Source organism: Rhinolophus sinicus, chromosome 1, assembly GCF_057876585.1.
Source record: "Rhinolophus sinicus isolate RSI-liver-muscle chromosome 1, RSI-T2T, whole genome shotgun sequence".
NCBI classification, from domain to species: domain Eukaryota; kingdom Metazoa; phylum Chordata; class Mammalia; order Chiroptera; family Rhinolophidae; genus Rhinolophus; species Rhinolophus sinicus.
In genome coordinates this window covers 186,685,926-186,710,586 of record NC_142501.1, presented here as the reverse complement: position 1 = coordinate 186,710,586, position 24,661 = coordinate 186,685,926, and the positions used below count along the sequence as shown (strand labels likewise).

At 40.3% G+C, this 24,661-nt stretch overlaps 1 protein-coding gene across 5 annotated transcripts in view; it reads left to right on the top strand.

Moving 5' to 3' along the window:
• Positions 1-9,266: 9,266 nt before the first annotated feature.
• The window catches only part of ELOVL6 (ELOVL fatty acid elongase 6), a 120,511-nt gene continuing 105,116 nt past the window's right edge, over positions 9,267-24,661 (top strand). Inside the window, exons 1-2 of one of the 5 annotated variants that reach the window (XM_088792439.1) lie at positions 9,267-9,386; positions 10,088-10,208. In XM_088792439.1, the coding sequence (XP_088648565.1) occupies positions 10,120-10,208 (89 nt within the window). In that variant the 5' untranslated portion in view covers positions 9,267-9,386; positions 10,088-10,119. Of the gene's footprint in view, positions 9,387-9,749; positions 9,945-9,981; positions 10,209-24,661 lie in introns of those variants that run through there. The other 4 variants (XM_074322494.2, XM_074322508.2, XM_019741960.3 and 1 more) reach the window with 4 other exon arrangements.

Below are 24,661 nucleotides of genomic sequence, written 5' to 3'. Positions count from 1 at the left end.
CCTCTAACAGGGAGCTGCAATGACTTCTGACAGGTCTTGTTCTGCATGCACATGAGGGTGGTAGGTTTTCTTCCCTCCTCCCTCCCTCTCTCCCTTCCTTCCTCTCTCCCTTTCTCTCTTCCTTCCTCCCTCCATTCTTCTCTTCCTCCCTTCATTCCTTGCTTCCTTCTTTCCATTGTTTCCATCCCTTGTTATATATAAAATACAGCAAAAGGATGCATAAAATTTAACAAGATGAGTAAAAGAAGAAAAAATAAGAGTAAGATGACAAGAAGGAAAGGGGAATGAGGTTAAAAATGTATATTATGTTAAGCTAAATGCTTTCTACAAGGGCAAGTCCCAGATTTGCCTTGAAGTGTTCTAATAGTGAAGTTATAATAGATCAATGACTTAAGATGAAATCATCATTCTTAGTACTGATACCAGACAGAAATATTCTTCAGAGGTTCCTTATGATAAAAGCATTTGGAGCTTTCTTTTCCCTTTTAGGTTGTCTGGCATGGAACAGATTGAAAGGATAGTCTTTAGAAGTTTAATTGGTATTCACTGCTATAAGTCTTAGCCCAAGTCACAAGGTGGTAAAAGGCCCTCCTGAACCTCATATGAGAATCAACTCCCTGTTGTCCCAAGGCCAAGTACAGCCTACTGTCCTGCCATGTTGCTTCTGACAAGTGAAGGTTGGATCACAGTGGGAAAGGGGTTCACTGAGCTCCACACCTTTCTTGAGACCTCCTTTATAGTTTGTACCAACACACTTTAGAAGGATAGCAAGAGAGGCTGTGGGTATTTTATTCACTTGTTTGGTATTTTCAATGCCTCTTCTCTTTTCTATTAACACAGACAATGAGGAATAAATGAAATTTGCTAACAGCCAGTTCACTGATACACATATATATATAGAGAAAGATCTTATTAAAGTGAAAATAACTTTCTAGGTTTTCCTTCACATGCAGGTTGTCCAATTGTCCTCCAGGGATGCTATGATCTCAATAGCAATAATGAGAAATCTGCTTTCGTTATCAAATAGGGTCCTTTAGATTTTTATTTATACCCTAAATAAATGTTTGTACTACTTAATAATCTGTGTGTCAAACATATATAGGGGAAGTATATCAGAATACATCTGAAATAAAGAAAGCACAAGAGAGGTAGAAGCCCATCACCTTGTGATCTCCTTTCCTAGAGAGACCCTGAATCCCCTAGGGCCAAGACCTTAACTGCCCTCTGCTACTTACAACCAAAGCAAAAAGTCTTGGCTGAAAAACTCAGAGGGTTTCAGGCAGAAACTGCCTTCAACATGGAAAGCACATACTCACAGGATTGTGAAAACACCAAGGTAAAACAAGTTTTGAGCACTTATCACATTCCCTTATTACATTTTCTGAAATCAAGCTTCTTCCATCTGAACTGCTGTGCTCACTGCTCATTTAATGAAACTTTTGTAGGTATCTACTTTCGAGTGTAAGTCAATTTTTACATAATTATTTGTACTTATTTATATAAAACACTTGATGTCTTTTATATCTACTTCAATTTCCTTTAAGAACAGTAAGGAATGTTTGTTAATATGATGAGCTCTTTCGGGACAGGTCAATTTGAGATGGGATCTGAGGTGGTCCAGGCCCACCCCAAACTTTTGGTCAAGGGAAAGAGATGCTCCGAGCCTCTGGCTGGGCACTGTCATGGGGAGATCAAGGACAGCAAGCACGTTGTGGGACAGTGCGTGGCAGGAGCAGAAAGGAGGTGTCTGACTCAGCCTGTTCCTTCCAGGGTCTGGGGGATGGCTGTGCCCTGCCATAGTCTTTAAGGAGGCCCCAGGCCCCAACTTCACTGTTTGTTCCAACCAAAAACCTTATGAGGAGGTAGAGAGCCATCATTGTTCTGTCAGTTTTTGCTCATCAAGGGGGTTAGGATGGCTAAAGTCTCCTTGTCCTTTTTGGTTTGTAAATAAATTGTATCTTTGATTTTAAAAAAATGTATCCTAGAATTTACAATTTTCAGAGAGTCTAAAGTGAAAATGGTAAGGAACTGAATATTGATTTTTGTCTTCTGTGGCAATTAGTTTGTGGATGAGTTTTTTTTTTGCAATATTAAGAACACAAAACAAGCATTTTTCTTTTACAAACCAATATGGTGTCCAACTTTTTGAAAATATCTGCAAATCGGTAGACAGCAAAGTTCACTGGGCAAAATAAAAATCAAATGTGGTCCCTGTATAGCCACCTACTGTAGGTGACGCCAGAATTCAACTTGTAGCTATTCAGAGAGTGGCATTCCCTTTCCACCTGTTCCATTTGCCCAGAATAATGCCAGTTTGGTAGTATCAAAGAAAGTAGATGAAGAAATTATGACTTGGATCTCTGAATTTCCCAAAGGGCATAAAATATCAGGTGAATCACAATACAAGGATAAATGAATTCACCTTCTTAAGGTTTGTTTTCTAGTTTGAAAACCTCTAGATATGTTGAAACAGAGTTATGGAGCTCTGGGATGATGTGGTAGTTTATAGTAATTCGTTATAGCAGCCGTAGGAAACTAATTCAATCAAGAAATCATTGTACCTGCTGTTAAGGAAATTTATAATCTCCTACATGGGAAAGGAAGGCTAAGGGCCTTAAGAGCTATACTAACGAAAGCTTCAAGAGTTTAGGAGGAAAGAGAGACAGAAAGAGATATTATCTCAGTGAACAGAAAAGGCCTCAAGTAAGGATAATTTGTGAGTATCCAAAGAGTGGATTGAATTTGGCACATAAATATGGGAGTGGGGGGAAGGGAGAAAGGAAGGGAAGGGTGTTCCAAGCAGAGGGAATTATGGGAGTAAAGGAGCCAAAACTTAAGATGTCAAATGTTTCAACTTGTCTAGACTCAGCGTATGGAATTGAGGTCTAGAAAAGCAAACTAGGGTTTTTTTCAGTCAGAATGGCAGAGTAAGTAAACACTGTGCTCACCTCCTCTCACTACAATGTCAAAATTACAACTAAACTACAGAACAACCATCATTGAGAATTGCCTGAAGTCTAGCTGAACTAAAGCTCTACAACTAAAGACATAAAGAAGAAGCCACCTTGAGACTGGTAGGAGAGGCAGAGACACAGAACAGGCTGATCCCAGACCCATGTGTGACCATGTAAAAAAGGGAGGGTTTTATTGGCTAAGGAATTCCACACACACCCTGGAGGAGCAAGGGGTCCCAGCCCCACATGAGGTTCCCCAGCCCAGGGTTCCAGTGCTGGGGAGAGAAGTCCCCTGACTTCTGGCTGTGAAAACCAGCAGACACTGTGGTTGAGTGAGATGACAGCTGCTGCACTCCCAGGTGCTCCTCTTATAGGGACAACACACAGACTTATTCACTGATGGACTCACTTGCTCTGAGCTCCAGCACTGGGGCAGCAGCTCAAAAGGCACCAGGGACATACAGGGAGGAACTTAATTATCTGGCCTCAGGGCGAGGGGTGGAGGGGCAACCTTCTCCCCGAGGGAGGAACTGGCAGAAGCCATTGTTTCTTTGTTGAGCCCTCCTCCCTCCCTATGTGCAGATGCAGGCAGCTGCCACATCTGAGTCTCCATCCAACTGGCTCAATCACTTTTTATTCACCCTGCCCTGGTGATGCCCTGAGACCATGCTCCATCCAACTTTCAGGCACACGTCCAGTGGCTTTTTCTTATAAACGGCTTGTCTTGGCTTATGCTGGGGACTTTCCTGAAACCTCTCAAAGGTTCACACGACACAAACAAACAGCATGTGGCTTCGTCATGTCCCATACCTCTTGCTGAGCAACCCTAAGCCCAGCACTAGCAACAGCCAGCCTCTGTTCACGTCTTGGCTTCTCAAGGTACCTCCAAGCCCAGAGCAAGTGGCTGCCACCTGCAGATTGCTTTGTGGCTCATGCCATGTGTCCCCAGGCAGGAAACAGGCTGCAGCTGAACTTGGCCTGCAGCAAGGCTCCTACCAGGAATCCCCAGGTCTGACATGCCCAGTAGCCAGCTTTGAACCAAGCTGGAGGAACATCCCACCACCTCCAAGGACAACATACCCAAAGGACAGACTGGGCAGGCACCAGAGCCCTGCTGAAGCAATCCCTGCTCTATAGGGTCAGCCCTTACACAACAGCTCCTCCACAGTAGTCACTGCCAGTCCTCACAACCAAGACCCCTGAGGGTCAAGTCCTCCTGTTGACAGGCAAACAGCAACCGAGGCCCAACTACAAAAGGAGGGCACACAAAACCCACCCAAGGGACACATCTGGAGCACGCAGCTCTGGTGAAGAGGGAAACTGTACCACTGGATCCCACAGGAAACCTGCTAAGGTGGCCTTAATAAGGCTACCTTACTAAGACTGGAAATCATAACAGCCCTACCTAATACATAGAAACAAAACAGGGAAGCAGCCAAAATGGAGAGTCAAAGAAACATGTCCTAAATAAGAAAACAGAACAAAGCTCCAGAAAATGAACTAAACAAAATGGAGACACGTAATCTACCAGATGCAGAGTTCCAAACACTGGTTATAAGGATGCTTAATGATCTCAGGGAGAATTTCAACAAAGAAACAGGCAACATAAAAATGGAGATAGAGAACATAAAAAAGAACCGGTTAGGAATAAAAAATACAATAACGGAAATGAAGACTATATTATAGGGAATCAACAGTAGGTTAGATGAAGCAGAGGATCAAATCAGTGATTTAGAAGATAAGGTAGCAGAAAACACCCAATCAGAATAGCAAAAAGAAAAAAGAATCCAAAAAAAATGAGGATAGTTTAAGGGGTCTCTGGGACAACATCAAGGGCAAAAACATTTGCGTCTTAGGGCCACCAGAAGGAAAAGAGAGAGAGCAAGGAATTGAAAACCTATTTGAAGAAATAATGAAGGGAAACTCCCCTAACCTGGTGAAGGAAATAGATATACAAGCTCAGGAAACACAGAGAATTCCAAACAAGATGAACCCAAAAAGGCCCACACCAAGATACAGCATAATGAACATGCCAAAGGTTAAACACAAAGAGAGAATCTTAAAAACAGCAAGAGAAAAGCAGTTAGTTACTCACAAGAGAGCTCTCATAAGACTGTCAGTTGATTTCTCAACAGAAACTTTGCAGGGCAGAAGGTATTGATATGAAATACTCAAAGTGATGAAAAGCAAGGACCTACAACCAAGATTATTACTCAACCCAGCAAAGCTATCATTTAGAATTGAAGGACAAATAAAGAGCTACCCAGACCAGAAAAAACTAAAGGAGCTCATCACCACCAAACCAGTATTACAAGGAATATTACAGGGACTCCTTTAATACAAAAAAAACTAAAAATATAAGTAATAAAATGGTGATAACTACATATCTATCAACAATTACTTTACATTTACAAATGTAAATGGATTAAGTGCTCCAATCAAAAGATAGGGTGGTTGAATGGATAAGAAAACAAGACTCTTAAATATGTTGCCTACAAGAGACTCACTTTACATTGAAAGACACACACAGATTGAAAGTAAAGGGATGGGAAAAATATATCTCATAAAAATAGAAATGAAAAAAAAAAAGTTGTGGTAGCAATACTTATACCAGACAAAAGAGACTTTAAAACAAAGGCTATAAGAAGAGACAAGGAAGGACCCAGTAATCCCACTCAGCGTATTTATCTGAAGAAACCCAAATGCTACTTTGAGGGGATGTGTGCATCCATATGTTCATTACAGCATTGTTTACAATGGCCAAGATATGGAGGCAGCCTGGGTGTCTGTCAATGGAAGAATGGATACAAAGGATGTGGTAGATATATACAATGAAATATTGCTCGGTTATGGAAAGGAATGGGTTTTTGCCATGTGCAGCAGCATGGATGGACCTGGGGGTATTTTTTTTGAGTGGAGTATGTCAGACAGAGAAAGACAGATGCAATGTGATTTCACTTATATGTGGACTCTAAAGAACAAAATAAACAAATAAACAAAACAGAAACAAAATCATAGGTACAGAGAACATTTTGATGGTTGCCAGACCAGAGGGGGATTAGGAGTGAGTGAAAAAGGGGAAGGGATTAAGAAGTACAAATTGGTTGTTACACAGAAGCCATGGGGATGTAAGGTATAGCATAAGGAATATAGTCAATAATATTGTAATAACTATGTATGTTGTCAGATGGGTACTAGATTTATCGAGGAGGTAGATGGGAGGGAGTTTGGGGGACAGGGTGAAAAACGTGAAGGCATTAAGAAGCATAAATTGGTAGTTACAAAATCATCATAGGGATGTAAAATAAAGCATATTAATAATATGTAATAACTATGTATAGTGCTAGGTGATCACTTCTTAAATTATATAAATGTCTAACCACTATACTGTACACCTGAAATTAATATAAAATAAAATTGAAAAATTTAAAAAGGTGAAGGGGAATAAGAGGTCCAAATTTCCAGGTATAAAATAAGTCATGGGGATGTAATGCAGAACTTGGGAATATAGTCAATAATATTGTGACAGCATAGTGGTGTCAGATGGTTGCTGGACTTATCATGGTGGTCACTTCTTTAGGTACATAAATGTTGAAAAACTATGGTGCACACCTGAAATTAATATTATATTGTTTGTTAGCTATATTTTAATAAAAATTCTAAACAAAAGGAAAAGAAAGAAAGAAAAGCAGGCTAGTGTTAGAAGGGCCCAGAAACAATGTGTACATGTGAACATATTTCTATGCCAGAGAAATTTTGATCCGGTATCCAGCTCATCCGTCTCATCCATCTTTGCACTGTTATTTTAAATGTAGAAAAGGAAATTAAAGGATTGGTGTACTTTCTCCTAGATCAGATAGCAAGATCTAGAATAGAGTCAGGACTAAAACCTAGATCTTTTGTTTAGTAGTCATCTTTGCTGTAAATTTCTCTTTTTAAATACTTCTGACTCTCTGGCCTACTTTTTAACATTTTACTGCTAAATATCGATTAACTGTTACTTTTTGAGCTGAAGTTATTTATATGCAATATTAACTATCTATCTGTTTATGGGTTAGAAACACACACAATAAATCTTTTCATAAAAATTCCTAGTGGTGTTGCTGGGCACCCTCCCAATATTGCCCTTTATCTTGCCTAAACTTCTATAGCCCCTAGACAGGAAAACATCTAAGCAAATAGCCAGGACTCAGTGTATGTTTTGTAATTTAGAATAAGTCTAGGAAAATCACCATTTTAAATGTGTTATTTCTAATATTATATTATACATTAAGTTTTTCAATATAGAAAATTAAAATTTCAGTGACCCATCATCTCACTACTCAGCTAACTCCCATTGACTTGTTTTTAAATGAGTTACACATACATCATAAGAATATTCAAATACTTTAGAAAGAGAAACAGTAAAAATAGTAAGTAGAAATTCTCTTTAGTTTGCTCCCAGGTCTTTCCCCAAAAGCATACATCACCGACAAATTCTTGTCTGTCTCTCCAGAAAAATAAAAATTGTGTATAATTGTAGATGTTTTTCTTAGTGTAACACTATACACAACGTGCAAATCCAAATATATTTTCTTGATTTACCAGGCTGTGAAGACCTGGCCCCTGTCTGCCTCTCCAACCTGTCAGTTATGACATGGAGATACACAAGCCTTTTCTCAGTCCTGCAATTTCATTCCTTACCTCAGGGCCTTTGGACTTACTCTTGCTTCCTGTAACACTGTGTCACAGAGGGCTGGCTTTTGTCATTATGGTTTCAACTGGAAGTCATCTTCTCAGTGAGCCCTTCATGGTTTAAATGAGCACTCCCACCCCTCATGCTGTTTAATCTTAGCACTTCACTTTCTATTAAATCATTTTGTCTTTCACTCTAGAATGTGAACTCCAAAAGAGCAAGAGCTCTGTCTCTCTTCTTCCACATGGAGTCCCAAGAGCTCAGAAGAGCACAGGCTCCAGGAATATCTGGTGAATGAATGGTCAAAGGATAAGTGGATTTAAAATGACCAACTAGGGTGCCAAATAGCTTTCCAGATAGTCACCGGTTTTCACTACCACCAACAGTGCCTATTCTGAATACCCTCAACAGCGCTTACTACTATCAACCATTTACCTTTTTTTTGTAATTGTCCACTTTTAAAGGTCAAGAAATAGAGACATATCTCCCATTTTGGAGTAATTTTTCGTTAGACACTGTTAAGAACAAAGCAGATATTTGTTTTTTGACATAACCCCAAATCCATCGTTGGAAAATAAACAGGCAAGCACAGACATTATTTGAATAAGAAACATGGTAAGTTAATGTGAATTTCTCCCTAGTTTGAAAATGATGTTATCACTACTAGTAAGAATACCGAATTTAAAAATTGAATCCTTTAAAGAGAAAAGTACAACCTATACTTGCAACATACAGTAAACTGTTTGGTGGATTTTTTTCTCTTTCCTCCTTTCTTTCATTCCTTTAATCAATTATTCATTCACTTCACAAATATTTACTGATTGCTCACAAGCCCAGGTTACTATGCTAAAATCCTTATCTCCTTAGGCCACACCCACCTTCCAGCCCAATGGAGCCAAGTCTTTTGGCTTGGGTTTTACCTTCTCTGAGACTTGTGTTGCAGACGTCTCTAGAATGACAAAGCTTAAAAAGTCTATATATGGAATATTTGGGAGTGTCAACTTACAAATTAATTTGCTAATCATCAACAAGTTTAGCCCTTTGATTCTATATAATCTTGTACTGGATTTTTAAAACTCTTTCTTTAATTTCTTCTCATACCTTCCTCCTTGACAGAGATGTTTCTCCCAGTTCCCACTTTTCTGTGGTTTCCAGGAACCTGACTTTGAATGAAAATACTCTGTCTTTTGACTATCAGGGAGGTGGGGAGAAAGAGAATTTTCTACTGCTCCTAATGTACACCTGATTTTTAAAGCATAGGTTCCTTATTATTATATTTCAAGCTTACAATTCATCCATATATTAATAAAGGCCTCCATGTCTCGTATTTCATTTTTCCTAACTTGTGAGAAATGAGTAGAGAGACAGGCAGAGTAGAAAATACTTTTTCCTCTGAGAGTAGGAAGGGGGTGCATATAGAAGCTGTTGTGAGACTGGGAGTTCAGTAGGGGTCAACGTTACATTTAGCTCTCTCAAATAATTCTGTTCCGCCTACCTGTACAATAAATAAAGTGAAATTTCTCATGGATACAAATAAATTTTTTCATTGGACCAGTTACTCCAGTTTCCTATCTGCTAACTTCCTTCCCCCTTTGTCTCAGTTCATTAACTCTACCCCTCCCCGTACCCCAACCCTCCACCTAAGGTATCACCCTCTCCTGGCTACTATTCCGTCTCGACTTTCCACCATCCTCATCCTCAGCATCCCCAGCCCGCTTGTGATTGAGGAGCTCTGCGGGCTGCCGGGCCCCAGATTTGTGAGTCAAAGCCATAGCTCTGGGGTGGGGGACCCGAAAAGTATAGCGGGGGCAAGGAGGTGGGAAGCGCGTTCCCTTTTTGTGTGACCTCAGAGCAAATGTGCCTGGAGTTCTTACAAGACTGCTGGCAGGTTTTATTTCCCTGTCGCCCACTCGCCAATCTCGTGGGTCCGCGCACCTCGGGGCTGTGCCACGCACGCCCAAACTACATTCAAAGGCAAGGCTGGCGGCCCACAAGGTCGGGATTGGGGGCTGTGGCTGACCTCGAGGCCACTTCCTCCCTCTCCTCGTCCTTTCTCCACGCCTCTAGTCACCTTCGCTTAGGCAAAACTGGCCCCCAGAGGTGGTGAGGTTTCGCGCACTCTCACTCTCCCTTGCAAAGGGTTAATTTTTCGGATCGCACGAGGGGGAGGAGATTTCCCTGTAGACAAGTAAAAAGGGTGATGGACAAACGTGCGGGCACTAAGACCACAAGGCATTCATTTCCTCCTACGGTGGGTGCAGACGCCGGGAGGAGGAGAGCCCCAGAGCGCGGAGCTGGGAACCGAGCGAGCGCAGGCAATGCTCAGCCCTGGATGTAGCTGAGAGGCTGGGAGAGACCGACCGCCGCGACCCAGCGGCGAGGGGAAGACCTGGGGGGCGGGTGGGGGAAGCATAGCACTCGAAACCTAGCGCTTTACAGATTATTTTATTTTGTGTAGAGAACACGTAGAGACTCCGAAGATCAGCCCCAATGAACATGTCAGTGTTGACTTTACAAGAATATGAATTCGAAAAGCAGTTCAACGAGAATGAAGCCATTCAATGGATGCAGGAAAACTGGTAGGTGATGCTTGTGATATTATGTCCCGGAGCCCGGCGCGTCTTCCCGGTATGCCTTTAATGTCGGTGTTCCAGGTCTGGGCTTGAATGGAGCCGGGAATCGCGGGCCTCAGAGAGCCAGCCGCTGAGACACGCGGGTTGCATGAGGCGCGTAGGTCTGGGTGTGCGACCCTCGGCCACACATGTCTCTTTAACACAGATTATATAACATTGAACACATATATGTCTCTGTGTGTGCGCGTATACATATTGTAGATGTTTGCGCGGCAGGAAAGGCGGGAGAGATGCCATAGTCCAGGTTCCCTACCTGTGTTGCCTCCTGGCTTTCATCTAAAGTGGGGTTTTCTTGCTTGGCCTCTCGTGAGCGGAGTGTGCAAGGCTGTGAAGGAGGACCCGGTCTCCGGCTCTGTTTAACCCTCTCCCACCCGCCGTCCTCGGATCTCTGGTCCTCACCCTCTCCCCATCCCTCGTGTCCTTCCTTTCTCCTTGCAGCTCACCAGCTTCACTTCCCTCTCTGCTCTCCCCAGCCGGATTCCTCCTTTCCTTGACCCTTTTCCCTACGGGGACCCTTTCCGGTTTCATAAAGAGGCGGGGGCGGGGGAGGGGACAATGAAAACAGAAATAAAAATGAATGAACCCAAGCAAGTGGAGCCACGCCATTATTAGTAAGTTTCTGTTTTACGGAAACGCCTTTTGAACACACTCAGTTCTAATTCAGTGGGAGGCTGCTGATTCGAGTTGAGACACAGATTAAAATCCCGGGTCTGCAGAGTCCTTGGGGGCTCTTCCCCAAACTTCTTAATCGGGGAAAGCGTCTTTCTTGTTTACTGTGTTTCCCTCCGCCAGTCCTTTTGAAAATCCTTGTGTGGGAGGCGATACTGTGTCACCTTGCAATATTTAACAGAGTAGGGCGTGCTCATCTCGCTCTTCCTTGTAGACAGAGCTGCTGTGGCAGACATTCCCTCCCTCGCCCTAACCCCGGGTCTGGTCATCAGTAAAGTGCAAGCCCAGTGCACACCGAGATGGGCAGTGGCCGGCCGCCTGCCGGGTGTTGGGGTGGGGCGTTAGGCCGAGGGGGCTCGCGGGCGCTGGGGTCCCCACCCGCCGCTTGCCGCTCTCCCTCAAGACCTGCCTTCCCTCCCCCATCTCGGCAGTGGGAAACCAGAGACGCTGGCGCGCGGGTGGCCGGGCAGGTTGTTGCACTGGGAGAGCTGCCGCCGGTCGCAGCCGGGGAGGGGAATTCAACTTCCTTTCTTTCGTCTCCCAGAGTCACGACTATCCTCGGGTGGTTGGACCTCGCTCTAGCCTCCTCCCGCCCCGCCGGCTGGCTGGCGGCTTGTGGCTGCAGCTGGGCGGAGCCCATCCCCAGCGCTGCCCCCGCGGGCTGGAGGGGGCAGGGGGCCGGAGGGCCGCGCAGGGCCAGAGTCGGAAGCCGGGAGGGCCTTGGGATCCGCTGGGAAGGCTGGGAAGGGAGGCAGGCACAGGGGGGCATGGGGCCGCCAAGGCCGAGAGCGCCGGGGAGTGGGTGGTGGTGGTCGAATGAGGTTGTACACTGAGGCTTGATCCCGAGGAGGCTAGACGTTGAAAGGCCTCGGCGCTTGGGAAAGCCGAGCCCCTCGGGCTCGCCACCCGGGGACCTTCTCCAGAAGCACTTCCTCTTCCCGCTTTGGGGGTGGTGCTGAAGGCGGGGTGGGGGCGGTGGCCCGAGCCGCGCCACCGCGGCCCACCGAGGGCCCGGGTCTTCTCTGTAGTCGTTTGTTTGTCGTATCCTCTTGCTACACAACTCGAGCCCATCTTCCTCCCCCATTAGCCCCATGTCCTCTGTGTTTTCTAAAGTCGGCGTGTCTGCAACTTGCAGCACCCATGTCGAACCTGCCTTCCCGGAGCCGGCTTCCTCTCGCTCAGGCCGCCCCCCTTCACTGTTGGCTAGTCCCCCCTTGAACCACCGCCGCCGAGACTGCGTCTCATTTACTTTTGCCTTTTCTCTGTGGCCACTTTCTGTGTCTCCTTCAGGTACCATTTCCCGCCTCTTTTCTCCATTCACTCAACAAGTACACACAGCCCAACAGGGCCTAACCCTCACCGGACTGAAACTGGCAAAAATGCGCCAACTTAGCTTTGCCTGTTGGGCTCTAACCGCTGTTTCCTACTATCTCTTTACTTACCTGTAGTTTTCTTCTGGCAATCTCTTTCCTGGCTTTTATTTATATACATAAATCTTTACATGTATGTCTGTGCCTCCTACCAGACAGATCATTAGCTCTTTAGGGTATAGTTCTTGTCCCATTCCATTCTAGACTACTCAGAGCACTATAAAGAACGCTCTGTACATGGCAGATGGGGAAAATGCCTGTCCACGGAGTTAAAATGATGATCGGTGCCCATTTTATGGTCAGCACTACCTGTTAACATCTGAAGCGTAGTGTACTTGCCCCCCCTCCCCCCGCATTTCAAATACTATGTCTTTGCCCCATACGAGAATTTCCCTTTCCTGCCTTTTTCTCTTTGTTGACTTTATGTTCTTGCCTTGCTTACTGCAGTAAGAAAAAGAAGAAAAAGAAAAAAAACCCTGCTGGCTGTTCACCTTCCCTTGCAAGTCTTCCTGACCTTAATTGTCTTGTCCTGTGTGTATTTCTCCCAATGTCTAGGGGGACCAATTTTATAAACCTCCTTCCCATAACTCCAACAGCCACAAAGTCTTGAACCGGCTGTATAAGAAAATGAAAATTTTCATTTCGTGTCCTTTGTTAACAGAAGGAATCTCCATAACCACGGCTTAGACCCTCTTGGTGGCAGAAGTTTAGGAAACCGCAAGGTCTTAACTTTTCCCGACTCCTTAACTTAAAATGGTTTGAAATAGCTTCTGGGGAAAAAAACACAATGTTGTGAAGCTTCTACTATGGCTTGAGAAATCATTTACAGTTGTCCTTAAAAATCTCCTAGACATAGCCTCAAACAAAACTTGTTAATTAAGAGAATTATAATTTATCTCAAAAATGACCTAAACTGACTATTGAAGCATTGTGAGGACTGCCAGAGTGCTGTTTTGTCAGTATGCTGTCTGGACTTCCAAGTGTCATTTAAGAGGAGCTTAAGTGTAGTTTCTTAAACATATCCTATAATCCATATTCATTACCTTATTACATATTAATATCATGGGGTCCCTTTTTTGGAGTGGTGTTGTATAAACACTAAAGGCTTTGGCTGAGGCAAGTTTATTGCTGTTTTAATGAATGATTAACCCTATATTCATTGTTCTAGACACAGGATAAATACTATGGATGTTTTTACTTTTCTAATAGATAGTTTCACATATGACAAATTACAAAAGCAATTGAAATGCAAGGTATTATATTCCCTTGGAGAATCATCCTGAGTCTCATCTTGAAACTACACGTCAAGTTAAAAATATCTTGGGTAATATTATCTGGTAAATGAGTTTATTGTATGAGGTAGAGGAAAATGCCAGCTTTTAGCTCAATAGCGTTTTTGAGTTCCAATTTTACACTGAAAGCCCCTTGTGATTTTAACAACATTGAAAAGAGGCATTTTGTTCTTTTATGAGATGTCTGGCTTTTACCTGCTATTCTCACTAATAGCCAACTTAATTTATAAGGGCTGCTAGCAAGGGAGCAAAATACCTAGTGATTGGTAAGGCGACATAAAATTCATTGAGTGAGAAGGCCAGCTGAGCTCTGCCTTCTCTTTCAGCAGCCTGCCAGGTCTGGGCTCACAGTGGATGCTAGTTGCTCCAGTTGTAATTGTCTGGCCAATGATGATTATCTTCTGATGTCGGCTGACACGGGTGTTCACCAATAGGAAAGCAGGAGGCCTGTGCTGACTGCTGTAACATTATGTATGTGAGGTGACGTCATCACAGGGCTTGCCTAGAACCTCGTGAAACCCTCCCCCTCTCCCCTCTGGCATCCTCCTCCACATCCAGTCTTCCAATGCTTTGTATGTTTTTGTGACTTTTTCCCCTCCCTCCTCCCGTGGTGATGGTTATAAGGGTTTTACTATTTTTACATTTTGCGTTCTGTATTGTAGGGTCTATAAGATAGTGTAGAAATTTTTAGGATTAAATACTGTCTAGCTAAGAAAACCTTTTTATCCACAAATTTGTCATTACTAAGGAAAAAAATTAAAAGAAACACTATTTAAAAGAATTGTACATCTGAGTTCTTTCTTATATGTGAGGTTTAGAAAGTAACATGATGTACAATTTCAGTGTTAAAGAACATAAATGCATTATAAGCCTGTATTAATATTTTGCTCAAAATATGGTATCATAATGTCTTTCAAACTTTAAAATGCAGGCTGTTGTTTTTCCTGGAGTGACAATTGCTTTGCATTGATCCCTAAAATCCTCCTTGTGACCTGCTGTATGCATTTGTAAGAAAAATGGCTGGAAAATAGTGCAGTCTGTGGTCATGAAATGGAAAAGGCCACAGAGTCTCATTTAATCAATGACACGACAGCAAATACAAATTTGGTCAGCTGTCTAGGAAAATGCTGTGTCCACATTGTACTCATTATGTTGCTTGCCACTTATTTCGGAGAACCACAGTTCATATTAGCCTTACGACTGAAAAGTCCTGAGTGTGAGGAACTTAAACAGTCATTCAATAAACTTTACAAAATGCTGGGATATTGGCCTAATAAGCACTAGGTTAAGAATGAGAAGACTGAGAAAATGTACACAAAAGAAAAATGTGATCCATGTTATGATTCTAAAAGAATAAAATCTTGTGTGGGAATTCTGATCTGAAAACTTTCATGTATCTTAAAAAAGTTGATGTATATTTATGCAGTCCTTGTTTTTTTTTTTGGTTTTTTTTTTAGGTTTCCCAGGGATAATGCAAATTATTTTATGATTATATTATTCACCTCTATATTTACATTACTTATAAATAGTATATGATGGTAAAACTTCTACATAAGACCTTTTGTTAAATTGGGAGTTAACTTTTGTGGTCTAGAGAAGGCTGCTTGCTTGTTGCTCTTAATGTTAGAAGATAATTCTAATTGTGTCAGTATCACTCCAAAGTCAACTCATTCCAGATCTAAGAGTTGCTTTGTGTAATTCCTTTAAAGAAGAATTTTTCAAGTTGGACAGTGGAAGAGCTGTGAGGGGGTGGAGACTTAGAAATACTTAGGAAGGCATGAAATCACCATCAGTCTTCAGCCAAGAAAGAAAGGAGTATAACACTATTAAGGCAATTCAAGGATTCATCTTTGGTTCAGTGACCTGGGTATTTTAGGCCTAAGTATTTTCTGAGATGAATTATCTAAAAATTGTCTCAATGACCCACTTAATATTTTTTGTATGGACACAAAGGGGAGCTGAGCTGCCCAGACAACAGTCCACAAAATTTACATTAGCTCTTACCTTTTTCTAGTAGCTCCCATTTATCTCTGTTAGGAGAGCAACACATTTACCTAGAAAAGTTTATCTAGAATAGTTACCTGTGCCACCAATATTATTTCTATTGATAACCTTAGGAAATCTGAATGAAAATATAGCATGGCTTTATTGAAATGCTAAAAATCATAACTTTCTTCCTTTATCTGTATTCTGATTGTGTGTGTATATAGGCACATACAAATGTGCAGTGTTGGCATAGCTACTCAGATAATTTTTTAACTTACAATAATTAAGTTACAATAATTTTAACTTACTTAATTAACTTACAATAATTTTATTTTAGAGATAGATTAATCCTTTTTAAAATAAATTATTGGGGTGGCCGATTAGCTCAGTTCGTTAGAGTGCGTTGCTACTAACACCAAGGTTGCCGGTTTGATCCTCACATGGGCTACTTTGAGCGGTGCCCTCCTTAAAAAGAAATATATATATATATATATTGCCCTAAAGTAAAAAGTGAATTTGTAATTTTAAGTTTATGGAGCAAAACCCATCCCAAAGTACAGGTCCATGAAAGTCATCTAAGTTCAAGATTATGTATTTATCATGATTCATTTCTATATTCAGTACTCATGATTTTTGGTTTTAAGGGTCTTTATCCTACTATACTGTACTGGAGTGATGAGTACGCAGGAAACTTTGTTTATGTCACCAATTGTAAACTTTCTGAAATTTAATATTGGTTGTCCCCCAACCCCCCAAAAAATGTGCAAGTGAAAAAGATTGAAACTTTGCTGAGATAAATAAGACATGCTGATTAGAAGCAATTTTACTGGATAGATACTCATGGTTTTCTAATACCTTTTTTCTATTTCTTTTAGAATTCCATATAGTTTTTTTCTTTCTAAAGCTCTTGCAGAAGATTTCCTAATTTCAATCTGATAAGGAGAATTATCATTGTTATAATGTATTTTGGGGAGGGGGACCCCTATGTTTTTAATCCGGTTTATGATCTCACCTTTTAAGTGAAGTAAGTATAACTCCATTTTCTTAAAGGTAAATTTCAGATGTTCTAGCTCAACCTTTAATTTTATTAACACCCATCCTTACAGCTAGTTTTTCTTTCAAATGATCCTTTGACTTCTGAGGCTGAATTTTGGAACTGACTATTAACTTTTAATGGACAGTATATAAGATCATTCTTTGAAGACTATGAAAAGATGAGTGAAATGCATGTTTAGCATTTATCTTTGTTAGGGGAGTACAGGAATTTTACCTAGAAAACTATATATATATCCACAAATACATGTACATATACATAAACATGTTAAAGTGACTTTTTAAAAAAAATGAAAACTGGCATAGTAGCTTCAAATCCTATTAAAGTTCATTTCTTGTCTATTTCTTGCTATTAGAAGAATATCTTGCTAAGCCAAACATATTTTCTAAAATTTGCTGCAAAATAGGTCCTTATTTAATTGACAATTTTGTTGATGTTTTCTTAAACTAGTTAATACAATTTTAATGTCTTAAAACTGCAATAATTGATCATTTAGTACTTTGGATTTACCCCAATTGTTAATAAAGTTTAAAAAAATCTCCAATATGGTTAATAGCTGAAACCCTCAAGTTTTCCTGTCTTTTAGGCCCAGTTGCTTAATTGCTATTCACAGAAATGGTATTAAAATGTAAATGTTTTTAAGATGCTAGGCCCATTCTGATTGGGATAATAGACATTTTCAGGTGAGGTGAGTTCAGTGGACTTGAATGCTTTGAGGTCGAGAATTTCATGATCTTGTTTTAGGAGGCTCAATGGAAAAAAAAAAAAAAAGGCCTGATGAGAAAGTTTATACGTGACACTTTTTTTTTTTTTTCAATGTGTGAGATTTTTGTTGAACCAATTCGAGCCTTAAGCATTTAAAAGCTGGATTATCAGTGCTTATTACAATAAGAGGATAGGAAGCTGAATAAAAGGTACTCTATATATCAAAATCTATAGTTTCTTCTCAATTTTATGACTTTTTGACATAGACTTTATTAAAGATCTTAGTATGGTAGATTTTTCTTCATTCTGGAGCAGTGATACTAATACTTACTGATTGCAGGCATTTAAAAAAAATGTTTCACATGTGTTGGCTGTTAAATCCTTCTAACCATGCTTTGATGCATGATTTTTTTCAATTTCACACAACAGGAAATGAGGCGCAGTGTGGTTTAAACAAGTTGTGATTTACATGTAGGGATAAAAGGAAATGGGCTCCCTGCCTGACTTAAGGCTTGGTAACCCAGGCTCCAATAATCCCCTTATTTGAATAGGAATACATATTCAATCAATAAAACAATGCTCTTGAAAACTAAACCTGTAAAGTACATGTTTATACTTGCAATAATCTTGCAAGTGTCTGTTGTCTCTGAATTTTTCACTAAGAGGATCCTGAACCCTTAAGACCAGGATAACTACAAAAAGCACCTATCAATGTTATAATTAACATTAAATTTTATAGAGAAATACTTTAATAATTAACCAATACTATTTTCTGCATATAATTTGTTCAGTATTAACGTTTTTATAATTGGAGAAAGCCATGCCACTTTTAATGATCAATAATTGATTCCAGTTTCAACTCAAACCATGACACACAGATTTGAACCATTTCTTATGAAGCGTACTTGTATCTGCTTTTCCAAACTATTAGTCTCATACACTCAGCTTGGTTTTAGACCCTGGATGTTTGTTTCCACCTGATGCTGCCTTCAGCTAGGCTTTCTTTCCTGCGGGCAGGTGTTGGTAGCTACTGGTAAATAGCCACTGTCAGTTGACATGACAAAAAATATGTAGGGGTTGAGGATGTCTCTATTCTTAGGTCAGTTGCTACAATGTGAAGAATTTAAGAGTAATTTTTTTGTTGTTTTGTTTGTTAGTTTTAATTTTTTTCCTTTAATTCCTTTTAATATTTCTTTAATTCTAAAGTAAGAAATATTATAGGAAGAATAAATGAAAACATTAAAAACATAAAGATGCAGGAAAGAAAATGCCTTTAATTTTTTTGAAAATTAGTTTCAGGTGTACGAAACAATGTAATAGTTAGACTTTACACCCCTGACAAAGTGATAACGCCCCTCCCCCAATCTGTTACTCCTCTGGCAACCGCAGTTATTTTGCCAACATTCTTTCAGTCTTGTTTCCATGTTTCTTACATACTTTAGATCACTTAGTCTATGTCCCTGACGGTGACTTCTCTGATGTACCAGGGACTGCACTGGGCACTTTACATTCTTTATAACTTTTTATGTTATTCTTTTTTCCTCTTTACATTATAAATGTGTTTCATGACACTAAAATTTCTCCACGAGTATAATTTCTGGTAGTTGTTTAATATTTTATTGTTTCGGCTTAAATTAATTTAGGTAACCAGTCCCTTAATGTTAAACATGCTATTTCTACTATTTTGCTATTAGAAATAGACCTCTGAACATCTTTGTATATTAATCTTTTCGCTTATCTGATGATTTTTATTTTAGGATAAATATAATCTATCTCATGCAAGGGAATGACTCTCTTTAAGGTTTATGATATCTACAGTCAAGTTGATGTCTAGGAAAGTGGACCAATTTACATTTCACAAGGGAAGGAGAGTTTTCATGCCCTTCTTAGCACTGAAGATGATTACATTTTTTAAAATGTTGATATTAATGTAAAAAATGATATCCCTTTACTTTAAGTTATTTATTTTATTTCTAGTAAGATTCAAAAAAGTTTACTTGTGTTTGTTTTCCATTTGCTTTTGTGAATTATCTGTACCTGGCCTTTCCTAATGAGTTACTTGCTTACACTTGGGATAGTATAAGGATATTAGCCTGTTGTCTGGCATGATTTTTAGTTACCAATAATTTCTTCTCCAGAATGACGTTCATGCTGTCTAGTACGCTAAATTCCATAGTTGGGAGATCTAGCAACTAGTTTACGTAGCATATGAAATATTCTATTTTCCATCACCATGGAAAATGAAGAGAAAAACACCTGTACTTATGTGTACACTTATGGAGGTCAACAGCTCTAGGGAAGAAGGGAAAGAGAAGAGAAGAGGGCTCTGGCTCAATGTGAGGAGGGAGGTATTAGTCTCTTTGACTTCCTGCTAATTTTCGGACTCTTAATTGCACTGATTTTTCATTGTTTTTTATAGATGTGGTGAAGAGTGTTCACTGTGGTATTATAGGGTAGTGGTTAAGCCTGTGGACTCTGGAATCAGTGTGGCTGTGTTGAAGCCCTGCTTCCACTACATAGGAGCTGAGTGACCTTGCTGCCAGATTAATTAGTGCCTCTGCTTCAGTTCCCTCATCTCTAAATTGGGAGATGATGATAATAGCATTGGGGATGGGGATGGGGATAGGGATGGGGACGATGATGATGATAATGGAATCTACCTTAGTAGGTTGTGAGGATTAAACAATTTATTATGTATATAAGACCGTAGAGTAGTGCCCAGCACATACATTTTTATTATACCTTCACAGTTGTCTGCACCATAGACTTTGTAGGATCAAGAGGGAAAAGGGAGACTGTATGGAATCATAATTAAATTCCTGAGGTAACTCCAAGTGGTCTTGCACTCAATCTTCCAAATACAGTCCCACTACCTAGGAACCACCAAGGTGTAGACACTGAGGGGATAAAAAAGAAAATGTAGGACATCAACTCCACTTTGTAGAAACCTGTAACCTACTTTGAAAGATCCTGGCAAAAGAAAACATTGTTAATATAAATGTGGATTAATAAAAAGTGTGGGGCTGGTTGTACCATGAACATTTGGAAACGTTTTCAGAAGTTCTGCTTTATCTTCAGTCATAAGTAATGAAGTGTAAAGTAGAGTCAATCCTGGTAATAGACACTGATTGCTATTTATTTCCTACAAAACACGTGGGATTATCTTATTTAATAATTTATTCAGCAAAAGCATGAGAGTGTTTTTATGTGTTATCCACACTAAAGGTAGAAATCACTGTTAATAAGTGAAAATGATAGTGGCTGAAAATTTTGGAGTAATGAACCTGCATATTTATGCTTCAAGTAAATCTTTGGTTCAAAGATTTTTTTTTTTCCTTCAATGAAAGAGGTATGGCTGTTAGGTTTCTTAGTGAAGTAAAATAAGAGACCATCATACATCAGTTTTCTCTTCTATGTCTGAATTGTGGTAGGCCTGTGGTAGAGAAAGTTTTCGAGTGGAGTCTCCACTTTCTTTAAGGTTCCCAATTCTCTTATTCTTGAGACAAAAAAATTTCATCAGGACTTCATAGGAAATGGGGGAGCTTGTTCCATGTGCTCATTTGTTCCCCCTCTTAACTCCTCTTGGAGGAAGTGCTCAAGAGGATATGACTGTCTGTTGACCTTGACCTGAGAGCTGGACCCGGGCAATTGGAAGCTCACCTTTCCCCTGTCTGTGGAATGGATGTTCCACCCACTATTCCCATACTAGCAGCCACTTCAGGGACACAGCTTTGAGAGAGCAATGTGTTGTTGAGACCATCTGGACGGTATACATGGCTGAACCACATTAAGGCCTTTATACAAATACATAAGATTCTGGTGGGTGCGTATGGAGATCTACTCATCCCTTAGTGCCCAAGACTAGCCTTGTATGTAAGTTCTCTTGCTTATTGAACCGCCACCTACTATTCGGGAGTGGCCTGCCTTTCTTTGGTCTCATCTTGTCCTCCATGTATGGGGCCCAGTTTCTAATTTCACCTGGGAAACTCTCAAGGTTATAAACCAACAGCTCTGCATCCAGGTCAGGGGTTGACATTGCATTTGAAAGTTGCACTCCTCTTTGTGACAGGATAGTGTGATTGGAGGTGTTTTATAGCTAGCCTCCAAGCCATAGTCTTAACTCATTAGTGGACTGTTCCACTGCTGGTCCTCTAATCTGTGAGTCATTCCTTTTTCAGATTTAGTATTGCATGTACTTGGAATTTGTGATACTAACAGTGACAGTTTTGACTTGTAGAATGACCCAAAGTTCTGGGAAATTAAGCAATTTTATTTTGCTGAGCTCAAATTTGAGAAGCATTCATTTGTCAGAGCAGTTATGTTGTAATTTCTCGTTGTCTGGTAGGTAGGTAGGAAGATACAGAAAATGTATGCTCTTCGAAAAATGGCCCCACAAAGGAGTGCAACACTTCGTATGTACTGACTATGAAATTGAGAAGATTAAGAAGAGGTCAAGGAACATGATGAGGCTTAATCAGAAACAATAGATGATTTATGGAGTTTTCTAGGTTTAAATAGGTTGTTTAAGGAGTGTTCTTCAAACTTCTTGCTCCCATCGTCCTAAAAAAAAGTTTGAAAAACTATGTTCTGCCTCACACATTAAAAAAAAATTTTTATCACAAGTTGAAATACATTAATTTTTAATAGAGATGGAATAGATGAGATGAGGATTGGCTGATTACAATAAATGTTTCGTGACATGATAATACTATGGGTTTATCTACTTTATTGAATAATACACAAGTCTGAAATAAATCACATGACATTTGTATCCATGGTTTTATTTAACTGGTAGCTCTAAAAACATTCCACATTCCTCGTTGACACACTTAAAAGAATCAGTTGCACTAACCTATATTGTTTCTGGTTGTTCTAAGTTCAGAATATCCCAACATTCAGAATGTAGAGGGTCTAATCAGAAAGCAAAAAATAAAGATTAGCATTCTGCCTTACATCATTGTTTATTTTTACTGTGTTTTGGGACTAGAAAGAGAGAGATGAGTAGACTATCAAGTGTCTTAAACTATATTTTCTTGACTGCAAAGAAGGTTATATAGATGATAGCATTTGTTGTGTTGTCATTAGGACCAGTATCCTACTTGGGTAAAGCAATTCCTTATTCTTGATTTGGTCATTCATTGGCAAAACCTGAGGACACTGATGCGTTCAACACACATTGAGAAGCCCCTTTCAGTCAATTTCACTTGGGGTAATTGATTGAAGGCTGTTCTCCATATTGACCTGAAGTGGTATCCCCCCCATTAGTTCTTTATTAGTTTTAGTTCTGACTTGAGCTGTAATTTTGGTCCCACTGCTGCATGACAATCTTGTATTGTTACTGAGCAAAACGTCCGGCTGCTTGCTGCATGAAAGCCAAAACTCAAGAGGCAAGGCTGGTGGAAGGAAAAGTAGGTTTATTCCAAAATGGCAGCATTAAGGGAAGACAGCGGACTCCCTGTCATAAAGACTGCCTTGCTCTCTCAATATTGCTAAAAGGTTTTATAGACACCCAAGGAGAGGGAAAAAACAGGAAGGAGAAGTTGACTAGGCAACTTCAGGAAAAGGCACTTCCTAGAAGCTATTCTGCCCAGGCTCAGAGGCAAAAACCCCTAACCCTCCCAAGTTACTGAAGTAAATAGAACCATTGAAACCGGTATGCCTAGTAAATGGTTGGAAGTTAAAAGAACCATTGGATCTGGTTTGCATAGTAAATACATAGTAAACAGAGTCCTCAACTTTTGGGGGGAGGAGAAGGAAGCAAAGAAAGGAAAGGAAAAAAATTTTCAAAAAGTCCAAGCCAAACCACTGTCAAATTGAATTACATCAGAGGTTTAAATCTCAAAAGTAGAAAATATAGGGTCATCGTTACAATGTGCATTTGAAAATGGATATTATATTCCCTCTAGGCTTTCTTTTCTAAGCCATTTCTCAAATATTTGCGTGCAGTCCACTAGTAACCCGCATGGATTCTTTTGAAAAAGAAAAAATTAGGACTCTCACACTTTTGGGTTGAACAATTAAATATTACCTACTTGGGAACTACTAAGAAATTTATTAAAGCTTACTAAAATTCGGTACCTATACATTAAAATGAGCAAGTCTGTGTTAGAGAACGGCTGGAGCGGGGGGAGGGGTATTAGTGTTCTGCTAAAAAGTCTGCCACATGTTGCTTGGGAACATTACAAAGCTATTGTACATGACATTCTGGAAATTTTAAGGATTCTCTTATCAGTGAACCACCAGGGTTGTCTTGACTTGTAATTGGTTTTCAATGACTCTTCCTACATTCATATTTGCAGAAATACTTTTCTGAATCTGTTTTGTGATTTCTGATATTTTGGGATTATACCACTTTGACTGGTACTTGATTCTACAGTTCTTTGTAATTACTGATTTCTTTTGGGGTAACAAAGTTTGAGAACCACGCTCCATGTCCTGGATCCTTAACCAGGTGTTTGGGACAGTGTCACCTGGAAGGTTTGTTTCTCCCAGATTACACATGCACAGGCCCTATCTCAGAAATTCAGAATTAGCAGGCCCGTGGGGGGCCAGGTACTGTAAAAAAAATCTTCCCAGGTGATTCTGATACTTGCTCCCACTCTGGTTGATGCTGATTCCATCCCACATTCTTTGGGTCTGTCTTCTTAGAACATTGATTTTACATATTGGACTCTTCCTCTGCCAATCTGCTCTACCTCCTTTGTCATCTATGTGGGGCCAGGAAATCTCCCTGGCCAGCACCCACCTCCCTCCTTACCTCTAATTCACAACCAAGTCCTGTGTGATCTGGCTTTCAAGTCCTTTTCTGTCCATTCATTCCCATTGCCACTGACCTCCTTCAGGCTTCCTTCCACCACTGCTTTGAATCTCCACTTAATTCCCTACCTCCATTATCTTTCTGGGCTTTCAGCATTATCTTAGTCACAGATTCAATCATGTCACTAGGGTGGTAAAAACCTTCAAAGGTTTCTCATTGTCTACCAGTTGTCTACAGGACAAATCTAAATTCTTTTGATTAGTTTGAAAGGCCAGTCAATATCTGGCTCCAATACCCTAGTGTTGTTACCTATTGAAGCAGCCCTCATCCCATGCTTACCTATTCAAATGCAGATTCCAAATCTTTTCCCTTCCCCTCCCCACCCATCCAAAATCCATTGTGTCTTCCTTGTGGTTTGCTGGCACTTGGCTCATAAATGCATTCGTATTTTTTCTTCTAGCTTTGATTGAAGTCAGTGCCTCTAGCCTTATAGTTGTACATTTTCTTGTTTGGATATTCAATGTGTGTTGAACGCATCAGTGCATGGATACACTGGTTGTTCATTC